The sequence below is a fragment of the Primulina huaijiensis genome, chromosome 6 (assembly GCF_012295235.1).
Source record: "Primulina huaijiensis isolate GDHJ02 chromosome 6, ASM1229523v2, whole genome shotgun sequence".
NCBI classification, from domain to species: domain Eukaryota; kingdom Viridiplantae; phylum Streptophyta; class Magnoliopsida; order Lamiales; family Gesneriaceae; genus Primulina; species Primulina huaijiensis.
The window spans coordinates 23,137,045-23,156,602 of NC_133311.1; the positions used below are offsets into that span (position 1 = coordinate 23,137,045).

Consider the following 19,558-nt stretch of genomic DNA (forward strand, 5'->3'; position numbering starts at 1 on the left):
TTATGGAAAACATAGAAAAATGGCATGGGGCCGGTAATATATTTTTTTGTACTCGCAGATACAGTTTATGTTCGAATGAATTTACCGAGAGGCTAGAGGATGGCGTCACCTCCCATGATATTAAATTTTATGTAATATCCAATAAATTTCTTTTGCATAAATGAATAAAGCTAACACAATTTTTGAGCCACCAGTAGAAATTTATTTCACTTCGGTACCTTTTACTTCGTCAATTTGAAATTACGAAGTAATATATAATAATTACTAGGAATTAAAAATATCATAGCAATGAAATAAGCAATTAGAGCAATGGCCACCACACAACATAATTGGTTTAGCTCGAAATGTTCTCCAAACCCATTGGAATTTTCTAGGAGTCATGAATTTTCAGCTTGCCCATATGAATGAAAGTATCATACTGAAACCCGTAGAAAATAATTATATGTAGCCTATAAAATTTGGGGCTAGACTTTATTTCGGTCCACTCTTGTGCCAAGCCATTCTTTTGGTTTTTTACAAATTGGTTGGCCCAAGCACGAATTAATTATTAGGAACTCGAAATTTTTCACAAGTAAAATTGAATATATTCAGAATATAATTAAATTTAAAATATTTACACTTTAAAAATTCTATTACAAAAANATATATATCTCCGTTTCCAGATTCAAAGTTTTGAAAAGTAGAGTTCAATCTTGAGCGTTTAATTAATTAAAAATAGTCATGAAAAAGAAGGTGGTGGTAACCTGTGATACACATTAATGGAAAGAGGTAAGGTGATTTTTTATGTGAGGTTGAAATTAATCCAAAGGCTCCTCGCCTCTCCACATGTATGCATCTTGGGAAACTGTACATGTATAAAGTCAGAACCCAAATACTTCATTTTCAAGATAATATAAGCTTCCTTCTTCATACATTTTCAGACAGTAGTACACAAAAATATCAGCTATTTTCACACAAAAAACAAAACCCTTTTATTCATTTTTCACTTCTCTGATTTTTCCTAGTGTTTCTATGGAGGTTAATTAAGGTGTGGTTCACTCAGTTTTGTCTTTACTTCTCTTTCATATATGTGCTTGTGTAATTAATTATTTTTGTCACTATGCGCGTGGATATGTCAAAGTACCAATTATTTTATTTAAATTTCTCGTTTTGTTTCTTGATCAATTGTTTTTTACATGACTCAGGATGGTGGACCATGTCTGTAAAAAATTTGTCGAGGACTATCTTTTTTCAAGATTTGAGTTCACTAGGGTTACATGGGTAAATTAAGTGGAGTTGTATATAATGGAGAAAGATGGAAGCTATCTGGTATGCTATATATATCTTGTTTGGTATAATCTTACAATATATATATGTATGTATATATCTACATATATATATATATATATATGTATATATGTATATATATATGTAGATATATATATATGTATATTGACAAAATTAACGTATTTCATCAAATAAAAGTTGTGTTAGATTTTTGCCTACCTATTTTACTGATCTGTTCGAATATTTTGTCGCTGTTAAAGGGTGTATTTTCTGAGGTAATTAATTATATGGCCATTTGTTTTACTTTGAAGCAAATATTTTGCAGGGAAATCTGCCTGGACTTGACTATTCTCTTGAAGATCAAACTCATGATCAAGAATTAATGAAGCAACAAATTGGAGAAACATCCACTCATCAAAATACGAATCAGATGGTGGATTACATGATAAATACGACACAATCGCTGCCACCGCAGCCTTCTCTAGCGTCCAATTTCTGTGGTTCATCTTCATTCGACAAGTTGAGTTTTGCAGATGTGATGCAGTTCTCTGATTTTGGCCCTAAGTTGGCCTTAAATCAAGCCAAAACCTGCGAGGAAGAGAGCGGGATGGATCCTGTTTACTTCCTCAAGTTCCCTGTTCTCAACGACAAGTTGCAGGAGGATCATCATCTCTCTTTAATGGCTCCTCAAAATTTTGGAGAAAATCAAGAAAGTTACAAAGGGTTGAGTGAAGAAAGAATAGGTCATGATCAAACTAGGGTTGATATCGAAAATATAAATGCTTCAGCTCAACTGAGGTTTCTGGGAGAAAATCTTGGAAAAAGACCATTAGCAGAAGGTGGCATTAAGAGCAAGAAAAAAAGGCCAAGAACTTCGAAGACAAGTGAAGAAGTTGAGAGTCAAAGGATGACACATATCGCAGTTGAAAGAAACCGAAGGAAGCAAATGAACGAGCACCTTCGCGTCTTAAGGTCTCTGATGCCTAGTTCTTACGTCCAAAGGGTACTAATAAAAACTTCGTGTTAGTTGCTTTAGACATGAAGTCCAATGTATACTTTAACCCGTTGTACATCATGTTATTATTTTCAGAGTGATCAAGCTTCGATAATTGGTGGAGCCATTGAATTTGTGAGGGAATTAGAACAACTCCTCCAATGCCTGGAATCACAGAAAAGAAGGCGACTCTATGGCGATGGCCAGAGGCCTGGAGAGATGTCTCTCAGTTTCCAAACGCCTCAACCGCCATTGATCTTTCCTCCAGTGGGTGTTCCAAATGATCATCAAGGGAAGCTTCTTGATTATGAATCTGGATTACAAGAGGAAACAGGTGAGAGTAAATCATGCTTGGCAGATGTGGAGGTGAAAGTTTTAGGGTTTGACGCTTTAATCAAGATTTTATCAAGGAGAAGAGTTGGCCAGCTGGTTAAATTGATCGCTGCACTTGAAGATTTGCAGCTCAGTATTCTTCATACAAATATCACAACTATTGAGCAAACTGTTCTCTATTCTTACAATGTCAAGGTATATGCGTACTTCTTCTCAACTTTTAAACACACATAATTTTAACTAAACCCGACGTNTCATACATGTATTTTCAATTTACAAATGATTACTTAGTGATGTTTTGTGCATGCAGATTGGTGGGGAAGCAAGGGTTACAGCGGAAGATATAGCGAACTCTGTCCAGCAAATATTTAGTTTTATCCATGCAAATAGTGGCATATGATAATGTCTTATTTATTAACGATATTATTTAAACTTCATGTACGTTTATTTTAATGAATAATCTTTAATATTTACTGTCATTTTCTGTTTGAAACTTCTACGCAGCAGCAGTGTATTTCAAATTTTATATGATTCATTATTCCATAAGTGGATGGTCTAATTAATTAATCCAATGTTCCAGTTAATTTCCACATTTACCTTAATTTATTTCTACATACCATGCACTCGTTTTTTTTAATGGAACCTATCATGGATTCTTTATTATAAGTAAAATTGTATATTTATACTATATATTAAGCTAACTCACAACCTCTTTATATGACTATATTACATCAAAATAAAATTAATATATATTGTGCCTTTGAACAAAGTAAAATTTCATAATTATACCCCTGTTTTATAATGTAAATCAAATTAATTAAAAAAAGATTAAAACCTATAAAAAAATTTTAAAAAAAGATTATACAAACATGTTGGGTGCAATAATTATTCATGCTTGGTAGACCGATCGAACCGTGGTGCTTGAGCTGCTGTGCGATTTAAAATATTTGAGTTGCACAATTACCACTAGCTATAGCTTTTGGTAAAACGATAAGCGTTCGGTCCTACAATTGGTATCAGAGTCAATGTCACGGGTTTGATTCTCATTGATTGCAAGGAGTGCAATTATTGGAAGAGAGATTGTTGGGTACGTGCAATAATTGTCCCTGCTTGGTAGAGCGATCGAACAGTAGTGATTGAGCTGTTGTGCGGTTTAAAAAAATTTAGTTGCATCATTACCACTAGCTATATCTTTTGGTAAAACGACAAACGCTCGATCTTATAAAACACATAATGTGAGCAGAGAAACTCTAAATATACTAACTATGCAATTTTAATGTGATTAGTTGACTTTATTTTTCTATGTCCAAACAACATATCAAAGTAATACATAATTACTTACTTATGCCTTCATTTACACATAAGTAGATTATTTAAATTTTTTTATAATTACAAACAATTTAATGTAGGTAGAAAGATACTTTTTTCTTATATAAATATACAAAATTTTGAACTTATTTTCTTCCCGAGAATGACTGTTATATGCTTAATTGGCTTCTATTTTAGATCAATAAGCATGCATGATTTTAAGATTATCCAGTGATGATATGGAAATTTGGTTAATTTGTAAGTTATCTCGCATGATTGTAAATAAACTACTGTTTTACTATAAACTTAATTATTGATAATAGGTAGCCAAAATGGTAATGTAAATTGCTCATTTTGTGTTTCATTTAGTCATATAAGTATTTAATTTTGGATTTTGATAATGTAAATTAAGTTCATGTGTTTTGGTTTTTAATCATTTTTATAGAGTGTGACCGTGACACCAAACATGTCGGTATTTCCTGATATTACATCAGCATGTTCTTGTCTCATATCAATATTTTTTGATGTCACAAATTTTTTTCAGTAATTAATTTATTATATAATATCTCGGAGAAAGTCAAACAGGCCCATGACCATGAGCAAAGTTTGACTTATAGAGTTGAACGTGCCAGATATCATAAACAGACAATCTTAGATGTCGGATTTCTCCATGTGTGTTGGGACCCTTGCACTCCTTTTCAAGCTTTTTGTAATCATAAGTCATGACAACACCTTTTTTAAGAGAAACAAATCCATGAATTTTGAATGTGTAAAAGATTAAATTTATTGTAATTTGAAAACACATGCAAGCAACAAATAATGTTATTATTAAGGATGAGAGATAAATCTTTAAAATTAAATTACATTTAAAATATAAAATATTATTTTTATAATGCAAGAAAATATGAGGACCTCTCTTACTTGGTCCATTTCTACCCAAGTATTCTGCCTATATATAAAGAGTTGAACTTTGATTTATCCATAGGATATTGTCTCACGTATATATATATATCCAACATTACACATTTATTTATATCGTCGGGTTCATATTTTTTTTTTGTATCCCACGTGTAAAAATATATTAGGATCATTGGATGCTATCTTATTATCCAAGATTAACATTTCATTAAGCTATATACAATATCCTATGATTGTGCTTTATATATACTATATATACTCTATATTAAAAGTTAAATCTCTTAGTGGGTATGTTGGTAAAACCTACCATTTTTATTCTTCATAATTTTTTCTCTTTAAATCTCTTCTTTTATATTCAATCAATCAATCAAATCATACAAATTATTTAATGTTTAACATAATTATAAATATTTCTATATTAATTTTTTCTTCATCATTTTTATATTTAACTGTCTTTTTTGATAATGACTTTTAAAAGGCACCATCTTGATATGTCATATAGGTTTGGTCCTGAAATTTTTTTAGTTAAGCCCAATCCTGTGGTCTTATCTCTACAAAATTAAAATATTCAAATGCAAAGCTCGTAAAATAAGGGTATCCATAGCCCATTACGAAACAGGCTTTGTCCACCACCCCATATAAATCTACCGAAACCCCCCTTCTCCGAGGAAGCAGAAATGGTGTCGGGTTCCGGGATTTGCGCGAAGAGGGTGTATTTGGAAACTTGTATATGTTTTAACATATAATCGGAAAAGTAAATTTTATAGAGAAATTTTTTATTTTATCATTATTTAATGTTAATTTAATATGACAAAAATTTGTGTGAGACGATCTCACGGGTGGTATTTTGTGAGACAAATATCTTATTTGGGTCATCTATGAAAATATTATTTTTTATGCTAAGATTATTACTTTTTATTGTGAATATCGGTAGGATTGATCCGTTTCACAGATAAAGATTTGTGAGACCTTCACACAAGAAACATACTCATTTAATAAAATGAAATATTTGTTGGAAGTAGTCGATAGTAGATTGGTAATTTGGTATACAACAAAATAGCAATAATATAATCTATGTAGATGACATCTACTCCGAAGAGTTGATTTCTGCGGTGTACACAATATGTATAGCGATCGGTGGTAGTTCTTTTCTCCGAAAGAAAGCATGCAGATACAAGTAGTCCCAGCCAGTATATATAAGTCGTACCTCAACATGGTCCACCTTTCCTAAGTCATAAACCCAAAGTCGTACCTCAATTATCACGATTATGTGCATATACGCATAGAAAAACAACCAAGAATTTATTTCCCCCGTCATTTATCGGTTAGTCTTGGAATGGAGTACGCTAATATTAACAAGAGTGAATTTAAATAAAATCCCTACTGAATTAGAGGCAAAAGAGCTTCTAAGTTGCTTCTAAAAATCCCCATAATCACCTTCTAATCCCGGACTTTTTATTTCAAATAGAATTCAAGAAAAGCACGCACTATTCTTGAAAGAAATTTACGCCCATGTCAGCAAGTACAGCGGAATACAGCGTTGCCAAAGCACCGCGCCTTGTTCGCCATCTTTCTTACACCGGGTTCGTTATTAGAAGGATCTACAGTTACAGATGTGTGTGTCCTATCCATGAAATTGATTTCAGGAGCTTCAAGGATGGTCTTAGACGGGGACAATGCTCGTTGCATCCCCCATATCGCAAGTGGTCTCATGTATATGAGAGATCGGAAATGCCCTCCAGTGGTCCAGCCTTCCGGGGTCTGAAATGCGTATCTGAAGCACAAAGAATGTTAATATGATCATAAGACGGGATTGTGAAATGATACTTAAATTTCAAGAGACTCAAAATTTTTGAAAATTTGAGATGTTGGAACTTATCCGAACCCATGGTTTGTCGGGACGGTAGCGGTGTTCGTCGCGGTAACCACCGTTCTAATTCCAATGTTATGTTGCGGAACGATCACAAATTTATAAAAAAAATAAAAAATTTCAGAATTTAGTAAAAATGTCGCAAATATTACTAGCATTAATAATATTCTATCATAAATATATATATGAATAAATTAATTAAATAGTTTACTATTTTAAGTAGATGCTCATAATTTTAATTTTATGTTCTGAACTTAGATGAAGAAATAATGAATAAATTAGGAAAGTTGAAAACAACACAAAAACATAAAAATGTAAATACTTAAAACAAGCCACATAAAATATCAAAAAATCGTATAGAAACCGTTCTATTTCTCTGACTCATTCCATTCCACCGATATATCGTCGATATATTGTGAAAAACGGTGTTACGAAACATCCAACGTTTTTGCGTGAACTTGTTATTCAAAAATACTTCAGCTTTTTGACTAGGGTTGGCTACTACATTCCGTCTTCAAGATCCCTTAAGAGTCGAAAATAGTTTCGTTTAATACGAGATCGCTTTACACCTCGCGGTGCTTATACCTCTCGCTTATCGAAATTTTGTTTAAAAACCTCGTCCGAGAACTTGTATAGAGAAAGATTTCCCGCTCTAAAGTAGTTCTTTCATATCTACTTAGCCGTCCGACGCTGCTATTGGCATAACAACCGGTAGACCATAGGTTGGCCCAACCCAGTCCCCTTCTACTAGGGTTGACTCCTCGCAGTTCTTTCCTTTAACGTATAATAACTGAACTGCACTCATGACGTTCTACAATTAAATTCGAATCTGTTTACAAAAAATTAATTTACAACCTTTGGAGAATAAAGTATAATAGGAAAATGTATTTTCTTAGTCTACTTCAGCTATCAAATACGATTTTTAGGCTCATCTTTTGACTCTATTGAATTTCTTTGGTTGGAGAGCAGTGGACATAGCACGAAGTCTGTTTGTTATTTCTGTAAAAGAAGGTCTGATAGCAGGATCATGTGTCCAGCATTCTTCCATCAAATTTCTCCATTCTTCGTCGCACCGTTCTGGGATCGGTGGCCGAAGTGTATTATTTACAATCCCACCTTCATATGTAGACCAAGATAAATACATCAGGGAAAAGATGATGATTCATTATCAAGAAACTAGATTAACGTTGTTTTATAAGATCTTCTCAACTGCATCGCTTGATGTAGATCTGATCAGGCACATCCAAAAAATCATTTTCAGAGATCAAGAAGAGTACAAATCAAGCTTACCTATAATAGCTCCACAATGCATGTTTGCATACGGTTCTTCGCCAGTCAAGATTTCCCACATAGCAATTCCGAACGAGAAAACATCAACCTGTGACATGTCATGAACCTTATTTATTCCAACTCTTTAACGGAATCATAAATATGTTAACTATGTTTCTTCTGTTTTACTGTTTCATCACAAAAGCTTAAAGTATTTGTAACTTCGACACTAAATCATGCAATTCAGTTCAGATTTTTGGTTAGTTTTACATACTTTTTCAGAAACTCGACTACTACTTCCATTTAGCAGCTCGGGAGCCATCCACGGAAGCGTTCCGCGCACACCACCTGACACAAGGGTGTTCTGCTTGATTCTTGATAGTCCAAAATCGCCAACCTGATAATCAAATGTCTCTATCTGAGCTTCATTTCTCCAGAAGAATGATTTCTAAAGTTTATAATTATACACAAAGATCAAGGACTCACTTTGCACACCGGTCGATGTGGATCTCCTAAGTTTACCAGCAAATTATCACATTTTAAATCAAAATGAACAATGCTTTTCAAATGCAAGTACTCCATGCCAAAGGCAGCATCCAATGCAATTATCATTTTTTTACGCCGATCAAGTGCCCTATCAGTAGAATTTGAACTCTCAAGAACAAATCTTGGGAAAAGAAAGTTCGATAGCATAGCCAAAAAAACTCACCTTTCTTTCTTTAATAGGACACGCCTTAACGATCCATTAGCCATGTACTCAGTTACAGTAGCTAATGTGGTTTCAGGTCCATCAGGAACGACTCCATAAAACGCTACTACATTTGGATGGTGAAGTTTGGAAAGAATTTGAGCCTCCCTCCAAAAATCTTTAGTCTGCGAAAAGTCGGAAACAATAATTTGGACAGGATTTTAGTGTGTGCTTTCCATGTAGAAGTACAAGTAAAAAGGTTACAATTTACTGTGATTGAATGGGGACAAACCAGTCTTTCTTGTTCTGAGGATCTCCCTGCAAAACAACTCTTCTTTATTCTCTTGATGGCAACATCTGTTCCCCTCCACTTTCCATGATAAACAGTTCCAAATGTACCAGATCCCAACTCGTGTAGGTCTTCAAGATCAGCATTTTTAATGATCTGCAATATTGTACAAGACATTCATTCAAAATATCATAATGAATGACATTCGTGAGAGGAAGTTCCATTGAATTAATTACATGGAAAGTAGCTGACGCTACAACTATAAAATAAATTTAGGCGTGAACCTGCAAACCATATATGCCAGCTTCCATTTCAATTATTGCAGCATCACTTATCGATTCATCCTTATTATCTTCATCAGCACTAAAAACCTACGAGAAACCGCACAAGTAAATTTTCTGAGAAAACCAATTCTTGAATGTAGAAAATATGAGGGGCTAAGAAACTAATATATACATCATAGTCAGATTCGGGGATGACACTTCCAGTTTCCGTTTCTTGTCCGGGTGATTCTATCTCATCAATCGGTTCGTCCTGTACATGAGGAATAGCCTTAGAGGAGAACGGGACATCCAGTGGCACACGATCCGTCACATCTTCAACTATTACTGGAATTTCTGGTGTGCCGATTTTGTGAGGATTCTGTAAAGGTTGAGAATGGATTTCTGATGGATTTTCCATGTAATTAGACAATGAAGCAGGATTCTCGGGCCCTTGCATTTGTGGGATAGGGGTATGTGAACCAAGGTTTGAGTCTGGGAGACATATTATTTTTGGCAAATTCCATTTGTGCTCCACAAATTTGGCATCTGGAGCATAATCAGTGCTAGTTCCGCTTTGTTTCATACCTGTATTGAAAGAAGTGTCCTTGTTTTCAACCGAAACGTTTGTATCTAGACACCATTCAATATAATCCTCGTTACCATTCACGTTTTCTTGAGAGAGACAATTCTTATGCGAGAAAACTTGATAATTCTCATCTGCCATCCGTTGTTGTGATACTACCCTTAGTTGATATGAGCTGGAAACTTCTGAAGGCCTCTCTTCATACAGTCGCACAGTATTTTTCGAACCTCTCCTATTAAAGTTACTTGGATCACATGATGGAAGATTCTCAAAATCTTTACTTGACTTCCGAAGGTGAGAGCCCATTGTAGGACTACCTATCACTGGCACACGATAACCTGTGGCATCAGCCCATGAGGGGTGGTCGAAACCTGGGGCATCCATCACATTTGGATGAGCATATTCACAGTCATCATGATACAAAACGTCTTCATAACGTTTTATGTAAGAATTCTGTGGCTCTTTAAACCGAACGGGAGACAGAGGAGGAGACAGAATATAAGATGCGTTAAGAAATTGGGAAGCTGGACTTGAAGGCCTAAATTTCAGATTTGTGGAGCTCCCTTCGCTTCTTTTCTCTTTACGATGATGTGATGATGGGGAGTCCCTCTGAATGGTAGGACTTCCATCCAGATTACTTCCCCTCTGGCTTGCCAAACTCTCCCGACTTGAGCTCCTTTGATGGCTTGGATCAAACATGCCATTTACCGCAACAACATACCGATCGGCATCACCTTTCTGTGTGGTCTTCGGGTCCAAAGAACACGAGCCTTCACCATCACTCGAAGAAACAAGAAATATTCTTAGTCTTTGAGAACTTCTCTCTAAATCATGGTACTCTTCTATCATATGATGAAGATCCTCATCTGAAGAGACGGATATAAGTGCATCCAAGTCTTCACCAGGAAGCTGGTACTTAATTGTGTGAGCTTGATTACAAATTCCACTGGTCTTTCTCATAAGCTCGACATAAGTTATGTTTTTCCGAATAGATAAAATCTTCGTCTCTCCACCGACATATCTAAGCTTCCCATCATTCGGTCTCGGAAATATTCTTCCACTGAAGCTGCACAGAAATTTCATTTTTCCCGAGAACGAACCATCTGATGTTCTTGATCCAGGATGACCTGTTACATCCTCATACGCAAGATGGTGCTGATTCTGGGAAACATCCAAACATTGTTTATTCTTTGTATTACAATCTACCTCATTCACAAAAGGATTTCTTCTAGACATAACACGATCCCGCAAAAATTCAGGTGAAAATTCTTCACCAGTCTGAACAGAAACATTATGCTGGTATTCATTTCGATAGTTTAGATCACTTGGAGTGGCATTGGCTGAATCAGAACCTGTGTTTCGGCCATTCTCATTATAAAATTCGCTCTTCATTTTATCAATCAATGACGAATTTAACTTGGCAGAATCATTTTTTAGTGTTTCCGGCTCATCCCCTGACCTAGTCTCCATTCAAATCCGTGCATCTTGGATTTTTCCCAGCATCACACGAAAACAATTAGCAGTCCCCAGCTTCTCATATGATCAAACTTCCTCTTTATCCTATTCGCTGAATAATTAGTAATTCCTTAAAGGGTTACACCAGGTTCAAACCGAGTTCTTTGAATATTCAAGAAACCATAAAGCTCCAATCAATCTGTTTCAACGAGGAAACATGAATGGAAATGTTAGATACAAGCATTTACAATCCAAAATTCGTTTACACCGAAAAAATATCTCACGATGAAGAATTCATGGAAAGATTATTTCAGTTTCTGACAGAAACTCTTTTCTTTTGCCAACTCCCTCCATTAAACCAACAAAATAACAGAAGGTTGATGAAAAATCAAATACCTGTGTGTGTCCGGAAACACCAATTTCTTGCCCTTTTCCAAGTGCCTTTGTGGCTAAAATCAGGGTGGGAATCCAAAACACAAAAGAAAGACTTTGGGTATGGTGTCCGGTTTGTGAGGCAAAGATCGATCGAGAGAAAAGGGGGCATTGCATTGATTTCGGAGGAAAGAACCAAAAGTTATACATTTCTGCAAATAAATACCAATACAAAATAACGCGCCATTCTCGCGGCTTTTAACTGAAAAACTAATTTATGAACTCAAAAAGAGAAGAGACCCGTTTTTTTTAAAAGTTTATAGTTATAATATTATGTTCTACAGTTATTACCAAAATACTACATTAATCATTAATATATGTGACAAGTTCTAAAGTTTCATAAGAATAATAATTCATCATTCACAAATTTGGTCCCTAATTTATACTTCAAAAGAAAGTTGAGCAAAGTGGTATCAAAGTTGCTTCAAGAATCATTGGATACTACAAAATAGTCGGCTTACAAGTTACTTTGGTTCCATATTTATGACAGTGTCATTTTTTTTTTAAAAAAAAACTAAATCTTTTTCACAATAGTAGATAAATAAATGAATAGACATTTTATTAAATAGTCTCACGTATCTATATTTATTAGACGAATTAGACGAATCGTTCTGGTCTATATTTTGAGTCAAAAGTTATACATTTTTTATAGAACGAGCTAAAATCTATCTCATAAAATTGGTGGTCTCATAGGAGTTCTTATATAAAAAATAAACTTTTAAAATATAGTTTAAAATGCCATTTTTTTCATTTGATATATTTTATCCAAATATTTGTAGATTAAATCAAAATATTCATAATTAAAATTCACGACCTAAATATCAGACACATAAATTAAAATACCGTTTAAAAAGATGTACATTGATCTTCATAATTTTACGTAGGCAAAGCCATTTTTCTACTAAATATATTTGGCTTCCCAATATTTGGTAAATTTTGGGGAGAAAAAATATTTGATTTTATTAAGGATCAACATTGCATCAGATTTTATTGCATCAATCCACGCGCACCTTCATTGCATTTGAAGTTATTCATGAACTCAAAACTCACGAGTATGTATATCATCACCAATCAAGCTCGAGCATCAATATTTTAAACTAAAACATCTAAAATTTTACTTGGAAATACTGCGCTGCACATCGCCATCGTATTGTGGTGATAAAAAAAAAAAAAAGAATCAGACAAAAACAGTAGAAACACAATCAGAACATATATTTTTCTGTCTGCGGAGACGAGAGATGATAAAGAATGGAAGGCGAAGATAAATATGAAAGATTTGGTGTGTGTATGGCGTCTACCGGTATGAATCTGGGCGCTTAGGCTTGGTTTGAACAATAGCCTCGATCTTCTCCACTACCGCTGGTGTGAGCAAAGGTATGGCATTAATAGCCTTCATGTTCTCTTGAATCTGCATTGATAAGAGATTATCGTAAGAAACAAACGACAATTGATTTTGCATGTAGAAAAATAAATTAGTTCTCCAACTGTAATGATTTTAACCAAGTAGATATGATGACCATCAATGTTAATTTTAGTCAGTGTAAATATTACGAAATCAACTACAATATTGATCAACTGTGGTAAGAAGTACTAAAATTAATTGCCCTAACGAGACAAAGAATAAAATGTTCCCTATCTAAATATGCTAAAATCCTTGTTTAGAGGAAACAGGGTTGGCAATTTCTCAAGAAGCTAGTAAACCACTTTTGGCATTAAGCTGACCTGAGCCTCTTTGGTGGCACCGGTGATGACAGAAGAGACGTTGGGATTTGAAGCACACCAAGCGATTGCGAGTTGAGATAAAGGTACTCCTAGTTCATCTGCAATGGGCTTCAATCCATTCACTTTTCTCAGAACATCATCTACCAATGATCTGCTGGCAAGATTCTGCAGAAAACAGTCTCACAGTTAGGGCCGGGTGCATAAAACACAAGACAAAAGCAAGAGAAAGGGTACGACGATGCATCTATCGTCTCTGTACTGCCCTAAAAGACGATGTTAAACAAAATATATGCGTGATATCGAACTCCTCAAAGTAGAGCGGTGAATTAAAGTTCAATACATCATATTGATTAGGTTTAGTACGAGTGGCACATGACTTTCAAATTATTAGAAGTAGAAACTGCAAGACCTTACAAGAAAAGCCAGGACATCGCAAGGATCAACGAAACATATACACCAAAGGAAAAAAAAATGATCAATACTCAGAACTGGAAGTTCTATTTCGTTTTCTCACCTTATAATTGTCCAGGGCGAACCTACTATCAGGTGGAATGTTTCCGGAGTTATACTTTCCAGTCAGAACTCCAGATGCAAGTGGGCTCCATGTGGTAAGACCAAGACCATAGTTCGCGTACAAAGGTAGATACTCAGACTCGACCTAGAGCAGCTAAATGCATCAGGAAATCATATTTAATACAAGAAAAATGAGTAAATACATCAAAAGAAGTGACTGAAACATAAATCTTGGGGGGTAACTCCTTGAAAGCCTCCACCACAGTCTACTCACGGTAAAGACCCTGCTAGGGAATCTGAGTAGAGACATCCAATTATGAAATCATGAGAGAAGTCTTATTCCCTGTAGTCAACTATTACCAAAAACTGTCATCAAAGTAAATTAACACATGAGAAGCAGCTTGTGATTCAATGAGGTTGAGTTTGTATTGATAAATTTAATTTGGAGTGGGATTTTATTTGAGGAAGGATTTGAGGGATGAGTGTTTGGTCAATTTGAAATGCACCAGAACTACAATTGATATTTAAAATCAACGGTCCTCTCATGTTCATCAATCCAATCACAACCTGAGTGGATTACAATTATACTAAAAAATTGTCCCGACAATAATTGTCGTTAAAAGAGTGACATTTGCTTCATAAACCAACAGGCTCGAAACGACAAACCCTGTTCATTAAAGCTTTAGATCCACCAAGATCGCTCGAGGAGCAAACTTATACTTCCTTCAACCACAACGAGATAATCTACAAAATATTTTCGCTGAAGGAGAAAAAATTAAACAAATGATTTAAGCTCGAATCTTTCCTATTTACAACTCCCAAAAATCCCAACAAAACAAAAAACAAACACTCCATGTGTTTTTACCTTATGCCTGGATAAGAGATTATACTCCGGCTGCTCAACAATAGGACCCACAAGATCCAGCCGCTCAGCAACACCCCAAGCCTCAGTAATCTGCTGAGCGGACCATTCACTGGTTCCCCAATAATACGCCCACCCCTTGTCAATGACATGATTCATGGCTCTCACAGTCTCCTCAATTGGCGTCCCGATATCTGGCCGATGGCAATAAAGCACATCGACATACTCCATATCCAGCCTCTTCAAACTGTTCTTGGTCCCCTCTACTATATGCTTCCTCGACAAGCCCTTGTCATTAGGTCCAGGCCCACCCCAGAAAATCTTGGTAGATATAACGAGGTCGGTTCGCTTCCATCCAAGCTCCTTAATAGCCTGACCCATGATCTCTTCCGCGCGGCCGTTGGCATAAACCTCGGCGTTGTCGAAGAAATTCACTCCATGATCGCGGCAGCATTGGAGTATAGATTTAGCTTCCTTTACATCGAGTTGATTGCCGAATGTGACCCAAGCGCCGTACGAGAGCTGGGAAACCTTCAGGCCCGATTTGCCAAGTTTATTGTACTGCATCGCCTGGTCAGGGATTTTCATCGGCGGGCAATCTCTTTTATCTCCTTATATGTAGGTTTTTATAGTATTTGAGGTGAAGGGATCGGTACAGCAAATGTGACAATGGAGAAATGCGCGAAATATCGGTGCAGAGCCGAGGCCGGGTGGCAATGTAAGGTTCTCTCTACTCTCGATAGATAGATACTTGTAAATTGATATGTTTATTATTATTTTATTCGTTTGTGCTCTTTTGAAGAAAATGACAAGATGAGATTTTTTGGAAGTCGACTTCATTGTTTAACGCAAGCTACAATCTATTCACTATTCGTCAATCATTTTCATGGTCCNAAAAAAAAAAAAAAAAAAAAAAAAAAAAAAAAAAAAAAAATTGTTTTTACATGGAAGATAGGGTCATTGAATTATATACAACAAAAAAATATATATGAAACATAAAAAGATTATCGAATTCGAGCGACGATGAAGCAAGAAATGTGGCCATGGAGTTGGAATGATTTGGTTGCCCTGTCACATGAACCAAATAACATTATCTAGATTTATCAACACATATCCAGTCTCTCGTGGAATAAAAAAAATTCAGAATCACGCACACACAATCACTTTGTATTTAAAACAAACAAATAAAAGTTGGTTTTTTTTTAATGCTTTTAGGGAGGAGGAAACGGATGTGAGCTTACATTCGATGTATTAAAACATAAGTGAGGCTGTCTAACGATGTAAATTTGGTCTCCATGTTTGTCTTCTTTGTAAATATCTTGGTTTCTATGCCATGTCCATAGTGCATATGTCGAGTTCACCACCTGCATAATTCATTGACACCTTCGATAGAATGCGTAGGCTAAAAGGGACATCTTAAGCAAACCTTCTGTATATACATATTTCTCATTGATTACCTCAAGAATCCCATGCCCAAAACTACTCTCTCTGTATGCACTCCACTCAGGCTGCGTATCCCAGCAAAATTGACCCTTTGCTGGGCCAGACGAGAAGTTCATATGGCATATACCTCCAATTTCGGGTATATTGTCCTGAGCAGACGGACATTTGCCCAGTTCATCCGCATGATCAATGTCAACTTTTTCGATATTACCACCATCTCCAATCGTTATGTACACAGGCCCACAAGAATCCAATGTGTAGTTGTACACTCTATTCATCCGTTCATAGGCATGCACCTGCAAGCACAACCATAACTCACAATTCTGATTCTCATTCAAATCAAACTATTATACATCACTCGAGAGATTTTCAAACAAATTAAACTTGGAGTGTACTTATACTTCAAAAATTCAGCCAGTCGTGTACTTACATGACCGGAGAAGACAATATCGACTCCATTCTGGTAGAGAAGACCTTCCATTTGAAGCCTCATGCATTCAAATTCTTGATAATGTGAGGAATAGCTATTATACCATGGTGGATGCCAAGCCGCCACCAGCCATGGAGTTTTGCTTCGGTCGACTTTCTTGAGGTCGTTTTCAAGCCAAACATACTGAGTACCTTACCCACCATATATAAAATATACAGTGATGACGTAACATTAATCCGACACATCTGGTATAATGAAGGGTATTCTTAACTTACTTCTTTGGTTATAGTCTACATAGGCTCCCAACATGATAAAATGTATGCCAGAGGCATCAAATGAGTAGTAAAAGTTGGTGCCAGAACCAGACTCGTTTGAAGGAACAGAGAATCTTGTCAAATATGCTTGGAATGTAATGTTGGAGATTTGAGGCTCTATTTCATGATTTCCTTCTATAACCATCAGTGGAATTCTTGATGTCATGGGTTGCATGAACCTGCACTTTGACCAACAGTTCGAATCACGTGAGCTGAATCAATTTAATAATTGGACACGAGAAGATTATGAAATCTGAAGAATTCATACAAAAATTTGGAATTTTGTTTTATTTAAGTGGATGGGGCCACTCTTATAGTGTCCATCCAGCAATTCAGTAGTGATACGAGTTTTATAAAAATAAAAAAGAAAGAAAGAAACTAAGTTGTTTCAAGATAAGAGAGGAGTGCACTAAAAAAAAGTGATGACCTTCCCCATGCATCCCAACGAGGTTGATATGTTTCTCTAATAGGTGCATTGGGGAATGCACAGGAGTAGCAAGAAGTACCATTTCCTCCAGTTGTAAGATACTGATTTGCATAAGTTAGGTCGCCAACCATCAAAATAATCGTAGGATCGTTGGTGATGAGATGATCAATGGTGGTCGTAGAATTCATCGTAAGGCCTAAATCTCCTACTACAGCTATTCGAGGAGGATACTTGCCGGAGCCGGGCAATGGTAATGTTTCAAACACGAACTCCTCACTCAAAGCTCCTAAAGAACTATCCCCACACTTGTAATGGTATTGCGTTTCAGGTTCAAGACCTATGACGAATTTTCAAAGCTCAACATCAGGTGTAGATTCATGATATTCATTCAGGATCAAGCAAGCTTTTGTAAATTTATAAATATTTCCTGAAGTCATGCCTCATAGCACAATTCAAGAATCAAAATTTACCCTCAATTTTTACATGATGTATAATCCCAGAGGTGTAATTCCATAGCCCTTGAAATGGATATAGTTGACTATAAACCACTGAAACTCCACTTGCCTTCCGGATATCGTTGCTACTTTCTTTCCAATACTGCACTTCACTAGCCACACCTGATGGATCAATTGGGGTAACATTCACTCCAATCTGAGCATCCCCTTTTTCAATCAACATGCAAAAGAACAAATCAATAAACTCATCAAAAATCAACCATACAAAATAACTAAAAGACAATTGTCACGCCCCTCAACTGCTTCAAATCATTCCTCCTTTTTTTTTTTTTTTTTCAATGTTACTCAACAGATAAGTCCATTATATCATGCTTTATACACTTTATACAAATTTCCTCAAACCGACTTGGTCAAAGACTGAACACAGCCCTCTGATATGTAAGTGCTGCAAGTCTTATAAATACACCTAAAAATTTTGTGTCGTCCCGCATCATCTTTGGATTCCTATTTCCTAAATACTCAATTTCCAAAAATTTAAACATGATCACTATAAAAGGTGTAGAAATCAAAAGGCGTGTATTTAAAAGGTTAGCTTTTGATAGGAGACTTCATTTAACAAACTGCTAAAACTCCATCATCCCACGTACAGGAGGGATTAAACAAAAAACCAAGAAATTATACCGGTGACCCAAGAAATCCACATTGAAGTTGGAGTCGACAAAGCGATAGCAATCTGCTCTGGAAAATTTGATGTCACGTTTCTCTTGAGCCTAGGATGATCCATCGGCAAGTCATCACTGCCACGGCGTAGCGATGGATCAAAACTCCGAGTTGTGGGCTGAAAAGGGCCTTCTATTGTTGTGGGTATACGCTGTGACGATGAAGTAATCACCATTTCTGCAATCATCACAACTGAAATTGATAATATTTTACGGAGTTCCATTGGAATGATTATTTTTTTTCTTGGTGGGATTATCCGGTGGAGGATTTGAAGCGATGATGTACAAACAACGGATATTCGTAGGAGATGCCGTGAATTCCTAGTGCGATTGTGGCATTAATTTTAGTCAGAATGACAAAAGGCCATGTTACTTTTTTACATCTTTTCTTCTTTTAGTTTTATATACAATTCTTTTCTCCTTCTTGGTCACTTTGTACAAAGCACATACGTTATTAAATCAATTTATGCAGGACATGCATGCACGTTGGCAGCAATTTTTTTTTTTAAAAAAAATTATACATTAATTTTTTGACAGTAGTCCGGATGATTCAATTTAGAAAAATTAAATAATTTCAGTGTGAGCACACATTGTTATTTGTACACCTAAAGGGCTAAACTCTTCACTTTTTTTGTTTTGGTTTTGAATGGCTTTATGGATCAAAAAGCTCGATATGACTGCCTTACTTGGATCCAGTTCAGTATGGCAGTATGGGTGCTCTTTCTTTTAACTTTTTAAAACCCAAAATTGGAGGCCCAAATTAGCAGAAGTTCAATTTGGGCTTTCCTCAAAAAATAGGCCCATTTACCGATTTATTTGGGACAATACTAGTGTATTGGGCCTTATATATTTTGAAAAAAGATTTGAGAAAAATATAGATAAAATTATGGTTTTTTCAATTGAGTGGGAAATAAAGGATAAACAAACGGGGCCAAATTTTTTGCTTCCATAATATATCAAGCTTGTATCCCTTGAGCAAGTCTATAAATTTATGGCTTTAAATAG

At 35.7% G+C, this 19,558-nt stretch overlaps 4 protein-coding genes across 6 annotated transcripts; 1 reads left to right on the plus strand and 3 right to left on the minus strand.

Annotated features, from left to right (window-relative positions):
* Positions 1-893: 893 nt before the first annotated feature.
* Positions 894-3,123, plus strand: LOC140979285 (transcription factor FAMA-like). Its single transcript, XM_073444628.1, has 5 exons — positions 894-1,027; positions 1,185-1,308; positions 1,592-2,269; positions 2,357-2,788; positions 2,904-3,123. Exons 2-5 carry the CDS (start codon positions 1,285-1,287, stop codon positions 2,991-2,993), a joined length of 1,224 nt encoding a protein of 407 aa, XP_073300729.1. The 5' UTR covers positions 894-1,027; positions 1,185-1,284; the 3' UTR covers positions 2,994-3,123.
* Positions 3,124-7,469: 4,346 nt separating this feature from the next.
* LOC140978506 (uncharacterized) lies at positions 7,470-11,785 on the minus strand. 2 transcript variants are annotated; one of them, XM_073443623.1, is made up of 10 exons: positions 11,633-11,785; positions 9,859-11,435; positions 9,392-9,783; positions 9,220-9,306; positions 8,939-9,091; positions 8,668-8,831; positions 8,445-8,592; positions 8,233-8,355; positions 7,980-8,067; positions 7,470-7,805 (listed from the first exon to the last, which is right to left on the minus strand). In XM_073443623.1, exons 2-10 carry the CDS (start codon positions 11,249-11,251, stop codon positions 7,618-7,620), a joined length of 2,736 nt encoding a protein of 911 aa, XP_073299724.1. In that variant the 5' UTR covers positions 11,252-11,435; positions 11,633-11,785; the 3' UTR covers positions 7,470-7,617. The 2 variants fall into 2 exon arrangements, with proteins under 2 accessions (XP_073299724.1, XP_073299723.1); XM_073443622.1 differs by having other exon boundaries at positions 9,392-11,435.
* LOC140978508 (probable voltage-gated potassium channel subunit beta) lies at positions 11,685-15,519 on the minus strand. Of its 2 annotated transcripts, XM_073443625.1 has the most exons (5): positions 14,769-15,519; positions 13,905-14,048; positions 13,391-13,555; positions 12,967-13,076; positions 11,685-11,820 (listed from the first exon to the last, which is right to left on the minus strand). In XM_073443625.1, exons 1-5 carry the CDS (start codon positions 15,351-15,353, stop codon positions 11,811-11,813), a joined length of 1,014 nt encoding a protein of 337 aa, XP_073299726.1. In that variant the 5' UTR covers positions 15,354-15,519; the 3' UTR covers positions 11,685-11,810. The 2 variants fall into 2 exon arrangements, with proteins under 2 accessions (XP_073299726.1, XP_073299727.1); XM_073443626.1 differs by lacking the exon at positions 11,685-11,820 and having other exon boundaries at positions 12,928-13,076; positions 14,769-15,518.
* Positions 15,520-15,659: 140 nt separating this feature from the next.
* On the minus strand, positions 15,660-18,920 carry LOC140978507 (purple acid phosphatase 23). Its single transcript, XM_073443624.1, has 8 exons — positions 18,516-18,920; positions 17,850-18,041; positions 17,380-17,716; positions 16,914-17,131; positions 16,639-16,829; positions 16,223-16,504; positions 16,007-16,129; positions 15,660-15,833 (listed from the first exon to the last, which is right to left on the minus strand). Exons 1-8 carry the CDS (start codon positions 18,775-18,777, stop codon positions 15,723-15,725), a joined length of 1,716 nt encoding a protein of 571 aa, XP_073299725.1. The 5' UTR covers positions 18,778-18,920; the 3' UTR covers positions 15,660-15,722.
* Positions 18,921-19,558: the final 638 nt, after the last annotated feature.